Below are 18888 nucleotides of genomic sequence, written 5' to 3'. Positions count from 1 at the left end.
CTTCTCAACCCACAGATTCTACTTTGTATTTTCCCCAATTTCTCCATCACACTGAGAAGGGGGGGTGGGAGGACGAGTGACTATGTGTGGTGCTTAGCTAAACCACAACACACCTTCAGCCAGGGGGAACCTTGGCTACTCTTGGCACTTCCTTCTTCTTCCCTCCCTCCCTCCCTCCCTCCCTCCCTCCCTCCCTCCCTCCCTCCCTCCCTCCCTCCCTCCCTCCCTCCCTCCCTCCCTCCCTCCCTTCCTCCCTTCCTCCCTTCCTCCCTTCCTCCCTTCCTCCCTTCCTCCCTTCCTCCCTTCCTTCCTTCCTTCCTTCCTTCCTTCCTTCCTTCCTTCCTTCCTTCCTTCCTTCCTTCCTTCCTTCCTTCCTTCCTTCCTTCCTTCCTTCCTTCCTTCCTTCCTTCCTTCCTTCCTTCCTTCCTTCCTTCCTTCCTTCCTTCCTTCCTTCCTTCCTTCCTTCCTTCCTTCCTTCCTTCCTTTCCATCCTTTCCATCCTTTCCATCCTTCCATGTTCTTCTTCTTCTTCTTTTTCAGTGATGCAAAGTGACAGATGACAGATACTTTATTTTCTCTTCAACAGAAAACCGCACATTTCCCCTTGAAGAAGACTCCAACACAACAGAAGAAATGCAGATCCGATTGGTGAATGGCCCTAATCGATGTGCTGGCAGAGTGGAGGTGTTTCACAATAGGCGGTGGGGAACAGTGTGTGATGACAGCTGGAATTTAAGGAGTGCTAAGGTGGTGTGCCGACAGCTGGGCTGTGGCACAGCGGTATCAGCTCCAGGCAAGGCTCACTTTGGACGAGGGTCTGATGTCATCTGGCTGGACGATGTGGAGTGCAGTGGTACTGAAGCCAGCCTCTCACAGTGCAGACTGAATAACTGGGGAAACCATAACTGCAACCACGAGGAAGATGCAGCAGTGGTGTGCTCAGGTGATCACGGGGATGATGCTGGAAGCATGCTCAGGGACACAGAGGTTCTGCACAAGCTTTTCTTGCACTGGGATGTAGTCAGCTCTGACTTGGTCCCACAGTACCACATTATATGCAGACGTGTCAGATGATGGGGATGTCCTTGAAAGGGGGAATTCACGCATGGTAGAGGTACAGTGACCATAGGTAGCATATTGCATCCCTGTCCATATCTGCTGGAGTGCATGGGCATGCAACGCTCACATACCTTGCACAACCCTTAGTCTCTCAGTCCCCTTGCTGTTTGAGGAGCTCACATCACACCCTCTATTCTTCCCTGCAGGTACCAACCCCTTGCAGGTCCGGTTGCGGGACAGCTCAAGCCCCTGTGCGGGTCGTGTGGAGGTCCGGTACAATACAACCTGGTACAGCATCTGTGACAAAAGCTGGAGCTCACTGGAGGCAGAGGTGGTCTGCAAGCAGCTGGGCTGTGGACCAGCACAGACTGAAAGTGCAGGAGTCCGGGTCGGCCAGAATCACAACTATGTCTTTCTGGAGGGTCTTCAATGCCGTGGTGCTGAGACACTCCTCTTGGAGTGCCAGCAGATCAAGATTGGCCCGGGACTGTGCCAGAATGGTGTGGCAGCTGGTGTGGTGTGCACAGAGCCAAGAGGTGAGTGCCAAAACCCACCATCTGCAGCAGTGGGGAGAGCAGCCCAAGGGGTGGATGCAGCCTTTTCACTTCAAAAGGAGAGGTATAAATGTAGTGGAACATGCCTGTCAGAGCAAGTTTTTCCTTGGTGGATACTGTTTGCTTTCTACAGTGAACCCAAATATCACTGGTTGGAGCATCAGAGGTGCTTTTCTGACCTTAGAAGAAGCTAATCTGTCCAGTTTCCTCTTGCAGCTCAGACTCCTCAGCCCTCGAGGACTCTTTCTGCTCTCCTGACAGCTTTTCTTAAATAGGTTAGAGCAGGAATGATGGATGGGGGTAAGATGTAAGGTCTTGTAAGATGATCAGTACAGCAGGACTGAGGAATGTGAAAGCTTTCTCAAAGCCTAATGCCTCTCAGATACCCAGGGAGATGATTTTAGGTGGGGTACAAACCACACAAAGGGCAGGCACCACAGCATCACAGGCAGAACAAACTGGATCAGAAAGGGATTATTCGTGGGTTGATACAAAATCTAAGGAAAGCCCTTCTTGGTCACCAAAATGTTGGGGTATGAGGCTGTTTGGTGTCAGATTTTCTCCCATCTCTGTTCCTGTCTGGAAGTGGAATTCTGATCCGGATTCTCCCTGCAGGTTCTCCATCATCCTGCTCTGCATTGGTAACACTGCTCACCCTGATGGTAATAGTGAGTGGGGTCCTGCTGTGGCTCTACCTGAAGAGCAGTTACGCTGGAGCAGCCCAAGCTGCAGGTGGGTCCCCTCACCTTAGTTCAAGGTCCCCATCCCTGTACGTCCATTGCAACCATCCCGAGACAGAATGTGATCTAAGCTGATGTAGCACATAGAGATGGGGTTAAGTTTAGGCTCCCAAACCAATAACAGCTGCATGCTCTTACCTCTATTTGCTCTGCAGACCTTAGACGTCCCAGGGAGCAAGGTGCCTTTGCAATGCCCTTCCAGACTGGAGGAGCCATCTACCAACCAGCTGAAGGACAGTTCCACAAGGATGCTGATACAGAGACAGCTGAGCTCATCAGAGAAGATGCTCTCATGTGATGCTGGCACAATCCCTTCTGCAGAAGCAGCACTATCAGCCCACACTGTGGGGTCATCAGCCAAGCTCATTCCTCTTTTCCTCCTGCATCACATTCATCAGTGCAAGCGCTTTTCCCCTTAAGCTCCTGCAGAACTGCAAGAAGCCCTCATGCTTTCGAGGAGACTGCAAAGCACCAGCTGATAGTCTGGACATTTATAAGACAGTCTGTACCAATGACTTATACTCAGCCCCAAAACAGCTGTCCAAAGTCTTCTGAAGGTTATTTGATCTAGGTCAACTTCAGAGGTTTCCTGATGGCATGCACCAGACAGCAGGACAGACTGGTGGCCATGCAGCCTGACATCAGGCTGAGCACAGAAGCTGGAACAGGACTACAACTGCTAACAATTTTAAAGGAGAAGAGTGCCCCCTGCCCTTCCAGCTGTGATGAGTATGAATGCTGTGAGACGTAATGCTCTGTGCTCCTCTGCAGGGGAGCCAGACAGGGCTGCCTGCTGCCTCCTGCAATGGGTGGCTTCCCTCGACCTAGCAAACATAGGCAAACCTCAATTTCTTGGCTATCCCAGGCACAAGATTGTATTCTTGGCTGAGCTAATAGTAGTATTGCCACCACGTCAAGAAGCAATCCTACCCCTCTGTTTAGCACTGGTGGGGCTGCACCTGGAGTGCTGGATCCAGTTACGGGTCCGTCAATACTAGAAAGACATGGACACACTGGAAAGAGCCTAGTGGCACTCAAAAAGGAAGATGTATGAACAAATCCAGGTGTGTATCTGCAAAGGTGCTTTCACAGACACAGAGTGCCCAATGTGAAAAAACTCAGCTCCAGAAGACATTTGGGAAGACCAAGGATAATGTCTCAAATAGAACAAGTGCTTCCAAGCAATGGTCTATTGACTATGAATGGTTTAGAGCACTGTCTCAGGTGTTTCGATTAGGCAGCACAAACACTCTGAAGTAAGGCAGATAGAGCCTTCTGTGAAATCCCTATAGATTTCTGCACTTTGTGGGACATTAAATGGGGTTGGGTTACCAAGGGTGACTGGGTACAGAGAGGGAGACAACATGATAACATTATGCTTCTTTCAGTCTTCCCAGCTCAAGGCAATATGGGTAGGTTGTTCTTGAACATGTCCAGTCCTACCTCCAGCTTTGGAGGGGCTGGTTTCTTTCTAATGCTCATCAGTGCTAATCTGTCTATCAGCTATTTTCACTATTTACAACAGGTTACAAACGGTATACAGCCAAATAAATTCCTCTTGCCTTACTGCTTTCATTACTTAGCTGAATGATGAAGAACAGTGATCTGGAGCAGCATGCAGATACCGGACAGCTGCACAGACGTGCTATGGGTGCTGCATCTACAAATACAGTGACTGGTTAAGGGATTGAAACACATTAATCAACAGCATCTAAAGGAGGATAGTTCATGGACAAACTCAGTGTCCTTCTTAAATCAAAGTCCTGACGTTAGGAGTAATAATAAAATAATAAACCCCATGCAAACCTTCTGACCCTGGCTTCTCACTCCAGGTAATCGCTCCTCTAGATTTCACATGAAAGCAAACATGATGTTGTTATCACCTGAAGGGTCTGCAGGATATCCAGGTGGCACAGAACCAGAAATAATTTCCTCCAGCAGTAAGGCCATTAGTTTCCCTGCTAACTACTGAGCTGTTAGTTATGCTGTCATCACGTGGTGGCGTGTGAATGCAGCCTATGAGAAAAACTTTAATTCAGAAACAGGTGTCTGTTAATAGCCATTCTAGAGATTAAATCACCATAAAAAAATCTGAGCTACCATGAGAGCACAGCCCAGTGAGCACCAAACCAGTGACACCTGAGATGCCTTCAGTAACCCCAGACACTGGCATGTGGCATAAAGTCTGTAAAAAGAAAAGGAGATGGATACCCCAGCTCATTTTTAATGACCCTAGCAGTTAATTCAACCCCAGGTCTCCATTGACAGCTTGTAAGGCTTGACGTGCTCAATTCAGCTCTACCTACCCAGGCAACAAGTAGCAATGGAGTTATTTTTAGGTATATAACACAGAAGGGATCTGGCTTATACTGCAGTTACAGATGCCCTGCAGAAGCATTACAGGCAGCCCCACAGCATGTGCACTCTGGTGCAGGTGATGAACCCGCCACAACAACAGGCTGTAATGGGACATCTGGGCTGAATCCTGGGGATGGGGAAACATGGATACAGCATGAAGATATGGGGCATTTCATGAGCATCTATTCCTAGGAAGATGTGTCTCCACTTTAAAGCAATGACTGGGCACAGGTTGTTGGAGCAAGTTCCATCTTCAGACTTCGATCTCCACCTTGTTACTAGGAAAATGCATGGGTCACCAGGGCCGTGAATGCAAATGCATAAAGCACTGAGTATGTTGCACACAGGCTCAGTAGCAACTGGTGAACCAGTCACCAGGATCACCTCAAAAGCCCAAAAGACAAGCAAGGATTTAGCAGTGGCTTCAAACCAGCAATGACACAAGAGACATCATTAAATAACCATCCTTTAATTAGTGCGCAGAGTGCAGAGGAGTGTACACCTGCTTTCAAACCGTACAAAATGGGGACAGGGTAGGACTGGGATCATGATGAGTCTGAGGGTTGGCACCTCCAGTCCCACAGACTCAGTGTGCAAGAAGGTGACCTTGACACCAGGTCCCTCCAAAGCGGCTCAGATGTGAGGATGGGGCTCTGCTGGTGCCCTCACAAGGGACCCCACTTGGGTCTTGCTTTTGCAAGGAAAGGTCTACACAACACCCTTTGCCCAGCAGCAGCTATCAAGTCAAAGAGAACAAATTCAGATTTCAGCAGCAGCTCAGGTGGCTCTAGATCTGGTGCTGCCACTGGGGATGCACTGTATGGAAACAGAGGGCCTAAGGCTGGTTTTCTTCTCTCCTCTTCCACATAAAGATCCTGCAAACAATTTGTGTATGCCCCCCTTTTCTGCTTCCCACCAGCCTCACCAGCACCATGGCACAGAAAAGAGGGTGTTTCCAACTTGAGATGCCAGGCTCTTCCCTCCAGAGTGGGAGAGGTGAGATAGCTCTTGTGTGGCTCAGCACCTCTCCCCCATCACCTCCAAGAGATGCTCCACAAGCAGCATAATGAGGACAGCACCCCCTCTTCCCTGCTCTGGCTCCCAAAGTCACCCAAATATTCCTTTGTGCCTCGAGGACCAATCTTTAGAACACACAATTTGCAGCCAGCTGAATGCTGACTCTGCTTTATGCCCACTGGAAGCAGCTTTCTGTACCAGCAAAATGCCTGTGTGGACCCTGCACAGCAGGGAAGAGGGCGCTGTTGTCATTAACCTAATCATCAGTAGCAGAGTGAAATATGGACGGGACACTTACACTCTAAAAGAAACGTGAGGTGCTTAGGCATTGCTGTTCCCAATCATACTTTACACCAATGCACTTAGTCTCCTCAAAAACTGACAGTTCTGTGTCCTCCTGCTGCAGGACTCAGCGTACCCCTACTACAACGGATACCCAGGAGCTCTCAGCCCATGTCTTGCACTCAAGGAAAATAGCAATGTGGCTCCAAGCTTAATGCAGACATGCTGATGGAGCCTGTTGCAGGGCAAGACTGAGTTATGGGAACTTGCAGGGACGACAGGGTAGCTCTCCTTGAAACATTGAGGGGAGGAGCATTCCTCAGTATCAGCTAAATGCAGGACTTCCTACAGTGTTGTCAGAGCTCTGGATGTCATCTCTCAGCTGCACTGCAGCCTTGGCCAGTGCAGCTTGCCTCTGCCAGCCACTACAGCACAAGACTCATAGTGCCACAAGCTTCAGTTTGTACCACCAGCAAGTCCACAGCCAGCAGCACCTGAGGACAGCACGTTACCTCCCTGCAGGTCAGGGGACAGGAGTCTGCAGCAGCCCCCAGCCTGAGGGCTCAGCAACCATCCCTGTGAGATCACTTCACTGGAAGCAGGAGAGAGCAGCGTATGTTAGGGTTTGGCAGAGAGAAGCCATGCAGCAGAGGCCCCAACAGGATGGGGGTCAGGAGAAGACCTGCAGCAGCACCCACATTTTGGCCTCTTCTCCAGGTCCCCTGCACATGGCTTACTTGTGTAAGTGGGCCAGCCTGGGGCTGCGTGCATGCTTGCAGCATGCTCACTTCTTGCTTCAGGCTTCTTGGCCTCAAAACACTCATGCTGTGCACGCTACTCTGGTTCAGCCATCGCGGTGCACACGCTGGTGCTGCAGCAGATTGGAGGGGTGAGCAAAGCCCTTGTCACAGACACTGCACTTGTAGGGGGTCTCGCCTGTGTGCACCTTCTCATGCACTGCCAGGTAGGCCAAGTCCTTGAAGAACTTGTGGCAGAAGCTGCATTTGTAGGGTCGCTCCTGGCTGTGCACGCGGTGGTGCTGCAGCAGCAAGGAGGGGCGTGCAAAGGCTTTCCCGCACGCTTCGCATTTGTAGGGTCGCTCCCCAGTGTGAGCCCGCTCATGGATCACGAGGTAGGACGACTGCTTGAAGGCCTTCCCGCAGGTTTTGCAGACGAAGGGTCGCTCGCCCGTGTGCACACGTTCATGGGAAGAAAGTGCATTGGACTGCTTGAAACCTTTCCCACAGAGCGGGCAGACGAAGGGGCGGTCACCCGTGTGCACACGCTCGTGAACTTTGAGGCTGTGGCCATAGGTGAACTTCTTACCACAGACACCGCAGACGTGGGGCTTGTCGTCGCAGTGCTGCCTCTGGTGTAGGAGGAGAGCATTAGAAGTGGGGAAATCCTTCCCACAATCCGCGCACTTGAAGGGTTTCTCGGTGCAGTGGGTCAGGGTGTGACGCTGCAGCTCGTAGGGTGTCTTGAAGCTCTTGTCACAGCAGGCGCAGTGGAAAGGACGTTCTCCCGTGTGGATGCGCCGGTGCTCCTGGAGGTTAGAAGAACGTTTGAAGCGCTTCCCACAGAGCTCACATCGGAAGGGCCGCTCCTCCGTGTGAACCAAACGGTGGCTCTTGAAGTCTGAGTGTCTCTTGAAGGAAGCCTCGCAGAGATCGCAGCGGAAAGGCCGCTCCTCATTGTGCACAACCTCATGGCTGAAGAGCTCCCAAGCACGTTTGAAGGCTTTCTCACACACACCACACTGGAAGGGCTTCTCGTCCACAATCACCTCGCGGATCTCAAACTCTGCAGCCCCACTTGCCCCACGCTTCAGGTGTGGAGGCAGCACCACCGCTGCCTCCTCCAGCTCTCCCACTGCGCTGCCCAGCACCAGCTTGGCCGTGGAGTAAATGCCGTGCTCATCGATCAGTTGCACAAAATCTGGCTTGGGACGAGCATCCCCATGAAGAGGTGGCTCAGGGGAGCAAGACCGAGAAGCCTTTCCCTCCTCTTCTTCCTCTTCGCTGCTCTGTGGCAACATGGGAGCTTTCTCCAACCCATTCTCCCCAAGGTTTTTCTTCCGTCTGAAGTCACTGGACTGGCCCCAGATCAAGCGCAACTTCTTTCCCCTTGAGGGCCCAGGCTCTTCAGATCTTTCCCCTTCTCCTGGAGATGCTGGGATCAGGCTCATTTTAGGCTTCAGGTTCAGCCGGTGTTTCCTGCATGGCTGCAATTCCTCAGGTTCCTCTCCCACCCTTTGGCCAGGGCTTTCTGTGCCCTGTGGGATGAGAGCATCATGTCCTTGCCAGCACCGTGCTGAACACTGAGGAGAACCAATCCTATCTTGCTTCAGTGAGCCTTCCTCCATCTGTACTTGGGTTGTATTCTCCTCCGGAGCCTCTTCCTGCTCTTCATCTTCAGGTTCATCTTCAGAAATGCAGACCCGCCGCAGAGAAAATGGAGAATCAGAAGCTGGAGAAGCTGGCTGCTCTTCCATCACTCCAGATGCTGGATGCCAACCCAAACAAGAATCTCTGTAAAAATAAGGAAAGGGAGAAGTAAGTCATTGGGGAGCAGAACTACAAAACAAAGGCTATGAAGTGTGGAGGGAGGCAGGTCAGAGCTGAGCCCACGTGCAAGGAGTACAAAGAGTCTGCAAAACCTGTCAGCAATTTCAGGTTGGCAGGGAGGTGTTAGTGGTGAACAATCAAAAATACTTCTTGGAAACCTTTTAACTCATTAACCTACATTAGACACTGCATCAATTCACCCACATAGACCACTTCCAAGTTTACCTATGTCTACTTGACTAAGTTGAGCAGTTGAGAGCCTCACTACTATACCCAGAAGCTGGGAATTGTACCAGCTACCAGCAGCTTCCAGGCAGGGTCTGCAAAGCTCCTCAATGTGTGCTTGGTCTCACTGGGTGTCTGCACAACCCTGCACGCTGTCTGCAATGAGAAGGCACTGTTCTGGATGCATTCAGAGGATGCCAGCATGTGCTGGTGCCCGTAGACAAAGTCAATCCCGAGTTTATCAGCTTCTGTGGATTCAACAACAGCTTGTCTACTTCCACAAGTTTATAGGGCAGTTTTCAGACTGTTTTCTTTCTTTGTACATCTCTTTCTGGTCCGTGTTTCTCTGGGCTTCATCCAAACCCTTCACTAGCTCCTGTTAAAGGAACTCAGGCAGAATGAGGTTTGTGACATTAGTATGTGGCTTGTACAGAGAGCTAGTGTCTGCAGTAAGAACAAAGTGACCTTCAGCCTCTGCAGCGGCCAATGAGGCTGCCAGATTTGGGGCTCAAAGTCACTGTCTCAAAGGCTCTGTCAGGAGGAAAGCCTGGGGATGCAGTCACAGACACGTAGGCTGGCTTTGCCGTCCCAACCCAGATGCCACAATGAGATCAGTTTAGAACTGACTGATAAGTGAGAGAAGAAAACACAGATGAAACATGATCAATCCCCTTGTACAGCTGTAACAACACATGAAATCACACCCCGCAAGTGCACGATGAGCAACTGTTTAAAGTGAGAAGCAATCTGCAAATAGCCAAATTTGAAAGACCCAGTTTCACCTTCAAAGTCATGGGATATCACGATAAGAGGAAGCGGTGGAGAGGATTTCAAGAGCAATCACAGGGATCAACAACCAGAGACTGATGGTGGTGTTGAATCTGCAAGAACTGATCAACTCTGGGCACAAAGATGGAACTTCAGGCAGGCTGAGCTGTAAGCAAACACAATGTTGTTAATAACAGAGTGGGTCCATTAATAGTAAGAGCTTAAATGAATAAAAAGTGTTCCAGGAAACAGTGCTTATTGTCTGCTCCTCCCACCCCTGCTGGAGCTCAAGTTACAATAAAAACACAAAACAAAACAATTCACAACAGAACTGAGTTTCAATGCAAGATCTGGCTTCACTGCCACAGAGAAAGAATGATCAGTGTGAAGGTGATACACATCTGATACATTCCTCACACGTATCTGCAAACAAGAGTGCCATAAAAAGGGGAAAACGGGAAGTGAGGGATAAATGAGACTGGAAATCCTAAAAGACAAAGTGAAGGAAATCCAGGTTAGTTTATGTAGGTAGCAAGTTGAAAAGAGAACATAATTGTTAATTATATGATGAAGAGAAAATACAGAGGGGGATGGAAGAAAAAGGTACCTGTTAAACATAATGAACAGAAAAGGGTAAAGGAGAGGTAAGTTTGAGTAGATCAGATTAGGAGCAAAGGAAACCAGGGAAGGACAAAATGAGAAGAAATCTGAATCTACCAAAGTCACCTGCTGAGACAGCACCTTCCCATCAGATAACACCTCCAAAGCATTTTAGATTTCTTCCTCAAAAAAGAAGGGACATGAAGTGTGACATTAATGGGGAACGGAGCTAAGAAAAATGCTGATTTATTCCAGGCCACCATGGATGCACTGCCACAGTTAGGTTTCAAATACACAGTTCTGGAGCTGTTCACTCTTGGTAACACATCTGGATGTTCATGGTGGGAAATCTATGGGGCCACATCAAGCAAGTGGTCACACACTTTTATTCTGGGCACGTAGACAGTTAAATTGGCTGTGGTTTTATTGAAGGAGTAAAACAGAAAGAATTAAGGGCAAAGTGAAAAACAGCAAGGGTTTGCTGAAGCATAACTACTAAAGCAGAGAACCACTGGGAAGAGTCAGGTGAACACAGGTGAGGAAAAGCATCAAAATGCAGTTGGAGGGGTGTTCCTAATGAAGGCAGCAAGCAAAATCCTGGTGAAAAGCACTTTGGAGAAGATGGTGCAAAGCTGATTTTCTATGTAAGAGATGGTGAAGTAACAGAGATAACCATGAGGGTGGGCCAGGTAACCCATGGGACAAGAGCCTGGGCTACTGCAGGCACAACCCATGGGTCAAACGTGTCCCAGAACAGCTCACAGTGTCCCATGACATTGTGGTGAGGGCTCTTCCTTACCAGGTGGTCCTGCATGCACTCATTGCTTGGAGTCAACCAAACCATGATTCTGTGATTCTATTAATGCTGTCTGAACTGAAAACACAGCTCAGGGAGGTGTATTTTATATATACAACATAGTGCATATACGAATTTCATATATATATATAATATTTGCCATACCATATTCAGTTAACATAAATACATTTCTCAAATGCAATGTACAGAGTTGCAATCAGATATTCAACTCAAAAATCTGATTGCATCTCTTTACCAGACCGTTATAAGAGAAAAATATCCCCCACTTCACAGTCATGCCTTATTCATGCCATTGCTTTTGGCAGTCCCCACACTTGAGAACAGTCATTATCAAGGATGAAGCACTGGAAGAGTAACATTTTATCAAAAATCTATGATGAACACCTTGAAAAATAAGTTTTATTACTTGTATGTTACATTACTATATTCGATATTTCATGGATGCTCTTCCAAAAGTTATACCTCTTGTTTTATTATGTTGCCCCACAAAGTCAAAGGTGGATGTAGGTGGGATGGCAGTAGAGGTTGAACCTTCCCACCAATATTCCATTACATGCTCTTGCCATGTGACAGATGGCAGCAGAGGGGCTGTCTGACAGGAAGGCATACGACAAAGAATTGCTTAAGCAGCAAAAAGTGCACCGCTGAATTCCTCCATGTGGAAAAAAAGGCACCCACTGACATTCATCAAAGCTTGCTGAACATTGATGGAGACCAAATAATGAATGTGAGGACAGCAAGTCAGTGGGTGGTAGTTTTCAGCAATGACAACAGCTACAGTGTGTCATCTGCATTGGTGTGGGTTTTAACAAGTATGGCAAGCAGGCTCCTGTACACTGCTGGTCAAAATGTATCACTAACAGTGGTGATTGCATTGAAAAATACTGTTCAGTAGCTGAGAATCTGCTTTATCTGGTAGTTACTGTGCCCGCTGTATCTGCTGTAGTTTCCATGGACATAGATAGGAGGCATTACTTTCGGAGCAACCTACAATATAAGCATCCCTAGACAAGTCCCCTTCACTCAGTGTGGCCCAGGCAAGCCAAAAAGTTGGGTGCCCAGGGGCTACTAGATGTAATCTGAAGCTGAGAAGGAATGACCACAGCCTGTAGATATAAACAAGGATATATATCAGAGAAAGGATATATAACAGAGAGAAAAGAACAACTTAAGTTAAAGGAAGTTGCTAGAACACATCTGAAATGGAGAATAACTTATGCTAAAGGACGGTGCTGGAGTAAGTGCAAAGCAACACAAAGCAGTGATAAGATGAAATATTTAAGACGAATTAGCTCCAACTATTATCTTGGAAGAAACATCTGTTGTTGTTGTAGTTTGTTTTAATTTTCCTCCAAAATGCAAATGGATCATTTCAACCCAAACTCTCCCCATATGTTCCTGTTTCCTTCAATACTAACAGAGATCTTTCAGCACAGTACAACGAAAGGAACACTTTAAGCCTGCATGTCCCAGCCCCTGACCTGCTCTTCTCCCCACTTTACAGCCAACACACCCCAACCAATCCCAGCATCACTTCCCATCTCATTACAACCAGTTCTTCCCTATATGTCTAAGTCCAGACCCAGTATCAACATGGGTTTTTAATCTCATCTCCCACCCTGCTTCCACAACCAGACCCTCGCAGTACGTAGATGTCTCCTCTCTCAGTATCAATATTGGCCCTTCCTGACCTGCTCTATATTTCATGGCTGTTTGCTGAAGTCCACAGTGACTGGAAAAGGGAAACATTACTCCGATTTTTAAGTGAGAAAGGAAGACCTGGGGAATTACAGGCTGGTGAGCCTCACCTCTGTGCCTGGGAAGATCACAGAGCAGATCCCAAGCTGAGTGGGTGCAGGCAATACACTGGAAGGAAGGGAAGCCATCTAGAGGGACCTGGACAGGTTGCAGAAGCAGACCCATGAAAACCTAACGAGGTTCAATAGGGCCAAGATGATCAGAGGGCTGGACCACCTCTCCTGTGAAGAAAGGTTGAGGGAACTGGGACTGTTTAGCTTGGAGAAGAGAAGGCTCCAGGGAGATCTCATTGTGGCCTTCCAATATCTGAAAGGAGCATATAAACAGGAGCAATGGCTGTTTACAAGGGTGGATAGTGATAGGAGAAGGGGAATGGTTTTAAACTAAGAAAGGGAGATTTAAGTTGGATATGAGGAGGAAGTTTACTGGAACAGGTTGCCCAAGGAGGCTGTGGATGCCCCATCTCTGGAGGCATTCAAGACCAGGCTGGATGTGGCTCTGGGCATCCTGTTCTGGTGGTTGGCACATAGCAGGGAGTTGGAACTAGATGATCATTACAGTCCTTTTCAACCCAGGCCATTTGGTGATTCTATGATGATTCTTGATATAAAAAGCAACCTGTCCCAGTATGCCCCAGTCCCATCCAGTATCAAAATGGACGCTCATCTCATTCCCATACTCATTATAACCAGACCCTCCCAGTACTCCCCAATCTCTTCTCCCCAGTCCCATGTTATATATCTAAAAGTATTTAAATGTTCCAAACCTTGATGCAATGTTTAACAAGGAAGAAGGAACAGAAATTGTGCGCTTAGTTTGCAGTTTACAAAGCTCTGCAGAAGATCTCCAGTGCTGTTTCAGTGTCTCCACTACTGACACGCTGCTTAGATTGCAAAGAAGGAACAGAAATCATATGCTGTATTTGCAGACTGAATTAGGGCATCAAAAATGCTCGACGAAGAGGGAGCAGAATGCACTGGAGGATGGACAGCCGTACTCACAGGTTTAGGCAAGTTCCCTTGTTGCAAGAGATGCCAAAGTGACCAACATGACAAGGGACAGGGTTTCTCTGTTTCCACACCCAATGAGAGGGAAGGATGCTACCGTTCCCCCTGCCACACATTTGCAAATGCTGAATCCCACCTACTCCCATCTCACATAACAATTATGAATACACTTATGAAACATCCCCTTTTTGCAACAAAAAAACACACTCAGTGGTCAAGTATGCACCTGACACCTGAATACTACCAGACCAGAGACTATGCTGAAACCAAAAGGTGGTGATCCAAATCTTCCTTCCCTGCCTATCTAGTCCTTCTTTTCCTCTCCACTTTGCTCTCTCTCTTTTCATCTTGCATTACAATGTAACACAAGACATACCATCACAGCTTATCACCAATAAGCGATAGATATATGAATACATACACACTCTGTGTCTTGTGCTAAGTATAGTAGGGCAAAACAAATAAACAATTAATCAACTGTTTAGTGTCACTTCACTTTAATTTAGCCTGAGGGAAGGGAAAAGGGAAAGCTACAGTTTGTGCAGCACTGGGAGCAGCATAAGTGGCAGCCCAACAGGAAAAACACGTGGTACAACAAGCAGAGGCATTGATGCTTTAAACAGATGACCTTGGCATCAGGTCTTTCAATTCACACATCTGATCCTCCAAAATTAATAATGTGCCACAATATCCATTTTCTGCTGTGGCTTGAGGTGGGATTTCTGAAGTTACAGTGGATTTGGAAAACAACAAATCATCTCTCTCACCCACAACTGTTTACTCTGCACACACTCAACTTTTACAGTTTAACTCTTTAAACATGTGAAATTGCACCAATGTAAAATAAGACACTACTTAAAGCAACTTCCCCTAAAAATGAACTATAATGTTAATGCCACTTGTGGTGTCAGCAATGCTGCCCTTGCCTGAGGCTTTTAATCACTGCTTGGGACCTTGCCAGACTGCCACATTTAGGAGCAGAAATCACTGTTTGCACTGAGCTCTTATTTGCTGCTGACCTTCCACAATGCATACAAAGTTCCCTTCTCCTGACTTCCCTGTACAATTAGATCCTTGATAGCTCCCCCTTTCAGGGTTTGCTTCAGCATCTATCCAATCCCCAGATGAAGCAGTAGCCACTCTGCATAGGTTTCCATCTCCAAGACCCATCTTTGCAGAACCCCATAATAAGGCTCAGAGCTGCCCACATTACAATTCATCAACTCTTGGATGGCAGGGGTTGGTATTCATCGTTCCAGTGTTTTCTGCAGAAGCCTAAGTAATTTAATCAGCCTGGATAACAACTTGTTGTCACTGGACAATAGAGTATGCATGAGGGGAATCCCAACTGCACTGTTTAGGATATTTCCTGATCACTTGCCCAAATAGTTATATTTTTCCCAGTGCACACACACACACACACATATATATATATATATATACACACTCGCTTTTTCTTCCCCTTATCTGATCTCTTGATCTCAGAAGTTGTGTGCACTAAAAAAGGGAAAACCCACTGGCAGCAGGGTTTGGAAGGCTGATAACAGCTGTAGAGGTGCTCTCAGTGTGTTATCTCATCTGAAATCTTGCCTTCCTGAATCCCCATGCTTTGTGAACCAATTAAACTCACAGTAACATCCTGTATTTCTTCTATTTCAGCTTCCCTTGCAGGAGTCTTGCTGGCAGGTTAGTATCTGTTATCAGTCAATGGAACTGTGATTCAGCATTCACTTCTACCATAAAATGTCACACTAAACGATGCTGTGTATAATCAAGAGATTCAAGTGTGAAAGAATCAGATTCAATCCGATTCAAGAATCAGAACTAAGAGGTCTTGGTCCAAATCCTGTTATTGTGGCCAAGAATTTTCATAGAATCCTTAAGGCTGTGACAGACATTTAAGATCACCTAGTCCAACCACAGACCCATCACCAACATGTCCACTATACATGTCCTTAAGTGCTATATGTACCCTTTTCTTGCACATCAGGGACAGCAATTCCACCCCCCTCCACACAGCCTGTTCCAATGCCTAACCACTCTTTCTAAGAACACATTCTTCCTAATATTCAATCTTGAACCTCCTTTGGCACAACTTACACAGAATCACACAGAATCACAGAATCACCCGGGTTGGAAGGGATCTCAAGGATCATGTAGTTCCAGCTCCCCTGCCTAGTTACCAAACATACACACCCACTAGATCAGGTTGCCCAGGGCCCCGTCCAACCTGGCCTTGAACACCTCCAAGGACGGGGCATCCACAACCTCCCTGGGCAGCCTGTTCCAGGACCTAACCACTCTACTAGTAAAGAACTACCCCCTAACATCCAACCTAAATCTTCCCTCCTTCAACTTGGATCCATTTCCCCTAGTCCTGCTATTGTCAGCCCTTTCAAAGAGTTTACTCCCCTCCTGATTATAGGTTCCCTTCAGGTATTGAAAGGCTGCAATGAGGTCACCCCGCAGCCTTCTCTTCTCCAGGCTGAACAAGCCTAACTCCTTCAGCCTGTCCTCATAGGGGAGGTGCTCCAGCTCCCTGATCATCTTCGTTGCCCTCCTCTGGACCCTTTCCAACAGCTCCATATCCTTCTTGTACTGAGGGCTCCACACCTGCACACAGTACTCCAGATGGGGCCTCACAAGAGCCGAGTAGAGAGGGACAATCACCTCCCTATCCCTGCTGACCACCCCTCTCCTGATGGATCCCAGGGTCCCATTTGCCTTAACTTCAGGCCATTACTTCTTACCCTACCACTGCTTCCTGATGCTCAGAGTTGATGTCATCTGCGACGAGTGCATTTCATTCATTTTTTTCTGCGTACCACAAGAGTTTAAATCTTATATACACATAAAGTTAGTGCACGTAGGCACCTGTTTTTGGAATGCAGAGAGCACATCTTTAACAGCAATGATTAAGAACTCATGTATGTAAATACATCCTCTGTATCTGATGCTATGTATCACAGTATCACAGTATCATGCAAGTTGGAAGGGACCTTAGAGATCATCGAGTCCAACTCCCAGGATTCGAGCCCTTCTGTGTAGCAAAGCGGCACTTCTACCCCCTGCACCACAGGGGCAACAAATTTATTGTGATTATGTGATTATTTATTATTATTATTATATGATTTATGACAAAAAAATATTATTAAACACAATGTCCAGAGCCTTCTGTTGAAGTCACCCTGTCTCCTAGACAGAAAACTCCTGTGCCTCAGACAATCAAATCAGTTTTTGATCAGTGGAAGTAACTCAGGAATACAGACATAGAATCATTATTAAGGTTGGAAAAGACAGCTATGATCACCTAGTCCAACCATCTCCCTACCACCAATACCACCCCATAAACAATGTCCTCAAGTACCACATCTCCATGCTTCTTGATCACCTCCAGGGACAGTGACTCCAGCACTTCCCTGGGCAGTCTATTCCAGCACCTAATCACTCTTTAGGAGAAGAAATGTTTCCTAGCATTCAACTTGAACCTCTCCTGATGCAACTTAAGGCCATTCCCTCTCCTATTGCTGTCACCTGGGAGAAGAGGCCAACCCTTGCCTTGCCACAACCTCATTTCAGGGAGCTGTAGAGAGGGAAGATCCTTTTCAGAAGCAGATGATATTATATCAGATTAAACACACATTTGCAAAAACATCCATTCAAGATATAAGGTTCAACCTGCTGTATTCATAGAATCATAGAATTACTCAGGTTGGAAAAGACCTTGAAGATCATCAAGTCCAACCGCAGCCCAACCAGTAGCCCATCTCTAAAAAACCTCTGCTAAATCATATCCCTGAGTACCACATCCAAACGGCTCTTAAACACATCCAGGGATGGCGATTCAACCACCTCCCTGGGGAGCCCATTCCAGTCCCTAACCACCCTTCCTGTAAAGAAGTTCTTCCTAATATCCAACCTAAACTTGCCCTGGCGCAACTTGAGGCCATTTCCCCTCGTCCTGTCACTTGTCACTAGTGAGAAGAGACCTGCTCCACTCTCACTGTAAGAACCTTTCAGGTACTGGAAGACAGCAATAAGGTCTCCCCTCAGCCTCCTCTTCCTCAGACTAAACAGCCCCAGCTTCCTTAGTCTCTCCTCGTAGGGCTGATTCTCCAAGCCCTTCACGAGCCTCGTTGCCCTTCTCTGGACCTGCTCCAGTACTTCCATGTCTTTTTGTACTGAGGTGCCCCAAACTGGACACAGTACTCGAGGTGAGGCCTCACCAATGCCGAGTACAGGGGCAGGATGACTTCCTTAGTCCTGCTCACCACACCATTCTTGATACAAGCCAGGATTCCATTGGCCCTCTTGGCCACCTGGGCACACTGCTGGCTCATATTCAGCCGACTGTCCATCAGCACACCAAGGTCCCTTTCCGTCTGGGAGCTTTCCAGCCGCACCTCCCCAAGCCTGTAGGGTTGCCTGGGGTTGTTGTGACCAAAATGCAGGACCCGACACTAGGCCCTGTTGAAATTCATTCCGTTAACCTTGGCCTTGTATTATCATGCAATAAAGAACTACTGCTATGCTACCGCCCCAATGCCAGAAGCTATGAAACAAACAATTTGGTGGTACCGTTTTATTCCCCCTCCTTGTATCATAATGGGATACGAACAAGCATTTAACTGATTTCTCACTGTCCTTTCACCTCCATTTAGCCAGGAGTGATTTTACAACCTCACACATACCCCAATATCAACACAGGCCCTTACCCCCATCATAACCCCCACCTCATCACAATCATAACGTCCCTTTATGTCCCAATTACCCCCCAGTACCAACAGAGGGACCCTCACCTCATCCCCATCCCCACCTCATTACAACCAGACCCCCCCTGTACAACCCAACCCTACATGAGGCCTTCATCTCGCCCCCCCTCCTCCCATTACAACCAGACCCGCCCCAGTCTATACCTAATATCAACACTGCCCCCCTCTCCACCTCACTTCTCCCACCCCGACATCACAAACAGACCCTCCCAGTGTTAATTTTATAGGTTAAAACCGCTCCCATAACACTCACCCGGAGCCAACCCAGCCGGGCCCCGCCGCCGCCGCCCCCCCCTCACATCTGCACGGCGCCTTCTCCCCCCCCCCACTTCCGGCCGCGCAGCGCCGTAAGTGACGCAACTTC

At 47.8% G+C, this 18888-nt stretch overlaps 2 protein-coding genes across 7 annotated transcripts in view; one reads left to right on the top strand and one right to left on the bottom strand.

Annotated features, from left to right (window-relative positions):
• LOC140263339 (scavenger receptor cysteine-rich domain-containing protein DMBT1-like) overlaps positions 1-4134 on the top strand; it is a 39264-nt gene extending 35130 nt beyond the window's left edge. For all 6 annotated transcript variants that reach the window (XM_072358212.1, XM_072358213.1, XM_072358214.1 and 3 more), the window contains 4 exons: positions 587-943; positions 1266-1595; positions 2229-2345; positions 2509-4134. In XM_072358212.1, the coding sequence (XP_072214313.1) occupies positions 587-943; positions 1266-1595; positions 2229-2345; positions 2509-2651 (947 nt within the window). In that variant the 3' untranslated portion in view covers positions 2652-4134. The remainder of the gene's footprint in view (positions 1-586; positions 944-1265; positions 1596-2228; positions 2346-2508) is intronic.
• Positions 4135-5165: 1031 nt separating this feature from the next.
• On the bottom strand, positions 5166-18832 carry LOC140263344 (uncharacterized). Its single transcript, XM_072358222.1, has 2 exons — positions 18778-18832; positions 5166-8541 (listed from the first exon to the last, which is right to left on the bottom strand). Exon 2 carries the CDS (start codon positions 8502-8504, stop codon positions 6855-6857), a length of 1650 nt encoding a protein of 549 aa, XP_072214323.1. The 5' UTR covers positions 8505-8541; positions 18778-18832; the 3' UTR covers positions 5166-6854.
• Between the last annotated feature and the right edge of the window lie 56 nt (positions 18833-18888).

This window comes from Excalfactoria chinensis, chromosome 29, assembly GCF_039878825.1.
Source record: "Excalfactoria chinensis isolate bCotChi1 chromosome 29, bCotChi1.hap2, whole genome shotgun sequence".
NCBI lineage: Eukaryota > Metazoa > Chordata > Aves > Galliformes > Phasianidae > Excalfactoria > Excalfactoria chinensis.
The sequence above is the reverse complement of the archived record's forward strand: the minus strand, read 5'-3'. Positions and strand labels throughout refer to the sequence as shown.

Bases quoted from the DNA above. Each gene is read 5' to 3' on its own strand.
- LOC140263344 (XM_072358222.1), bottom strand. From the start codon at position 8,504: ATGGAAGAGCAGCCAGCTTCTCCAGCTTCTGATTCTCCATTTTCTCTG.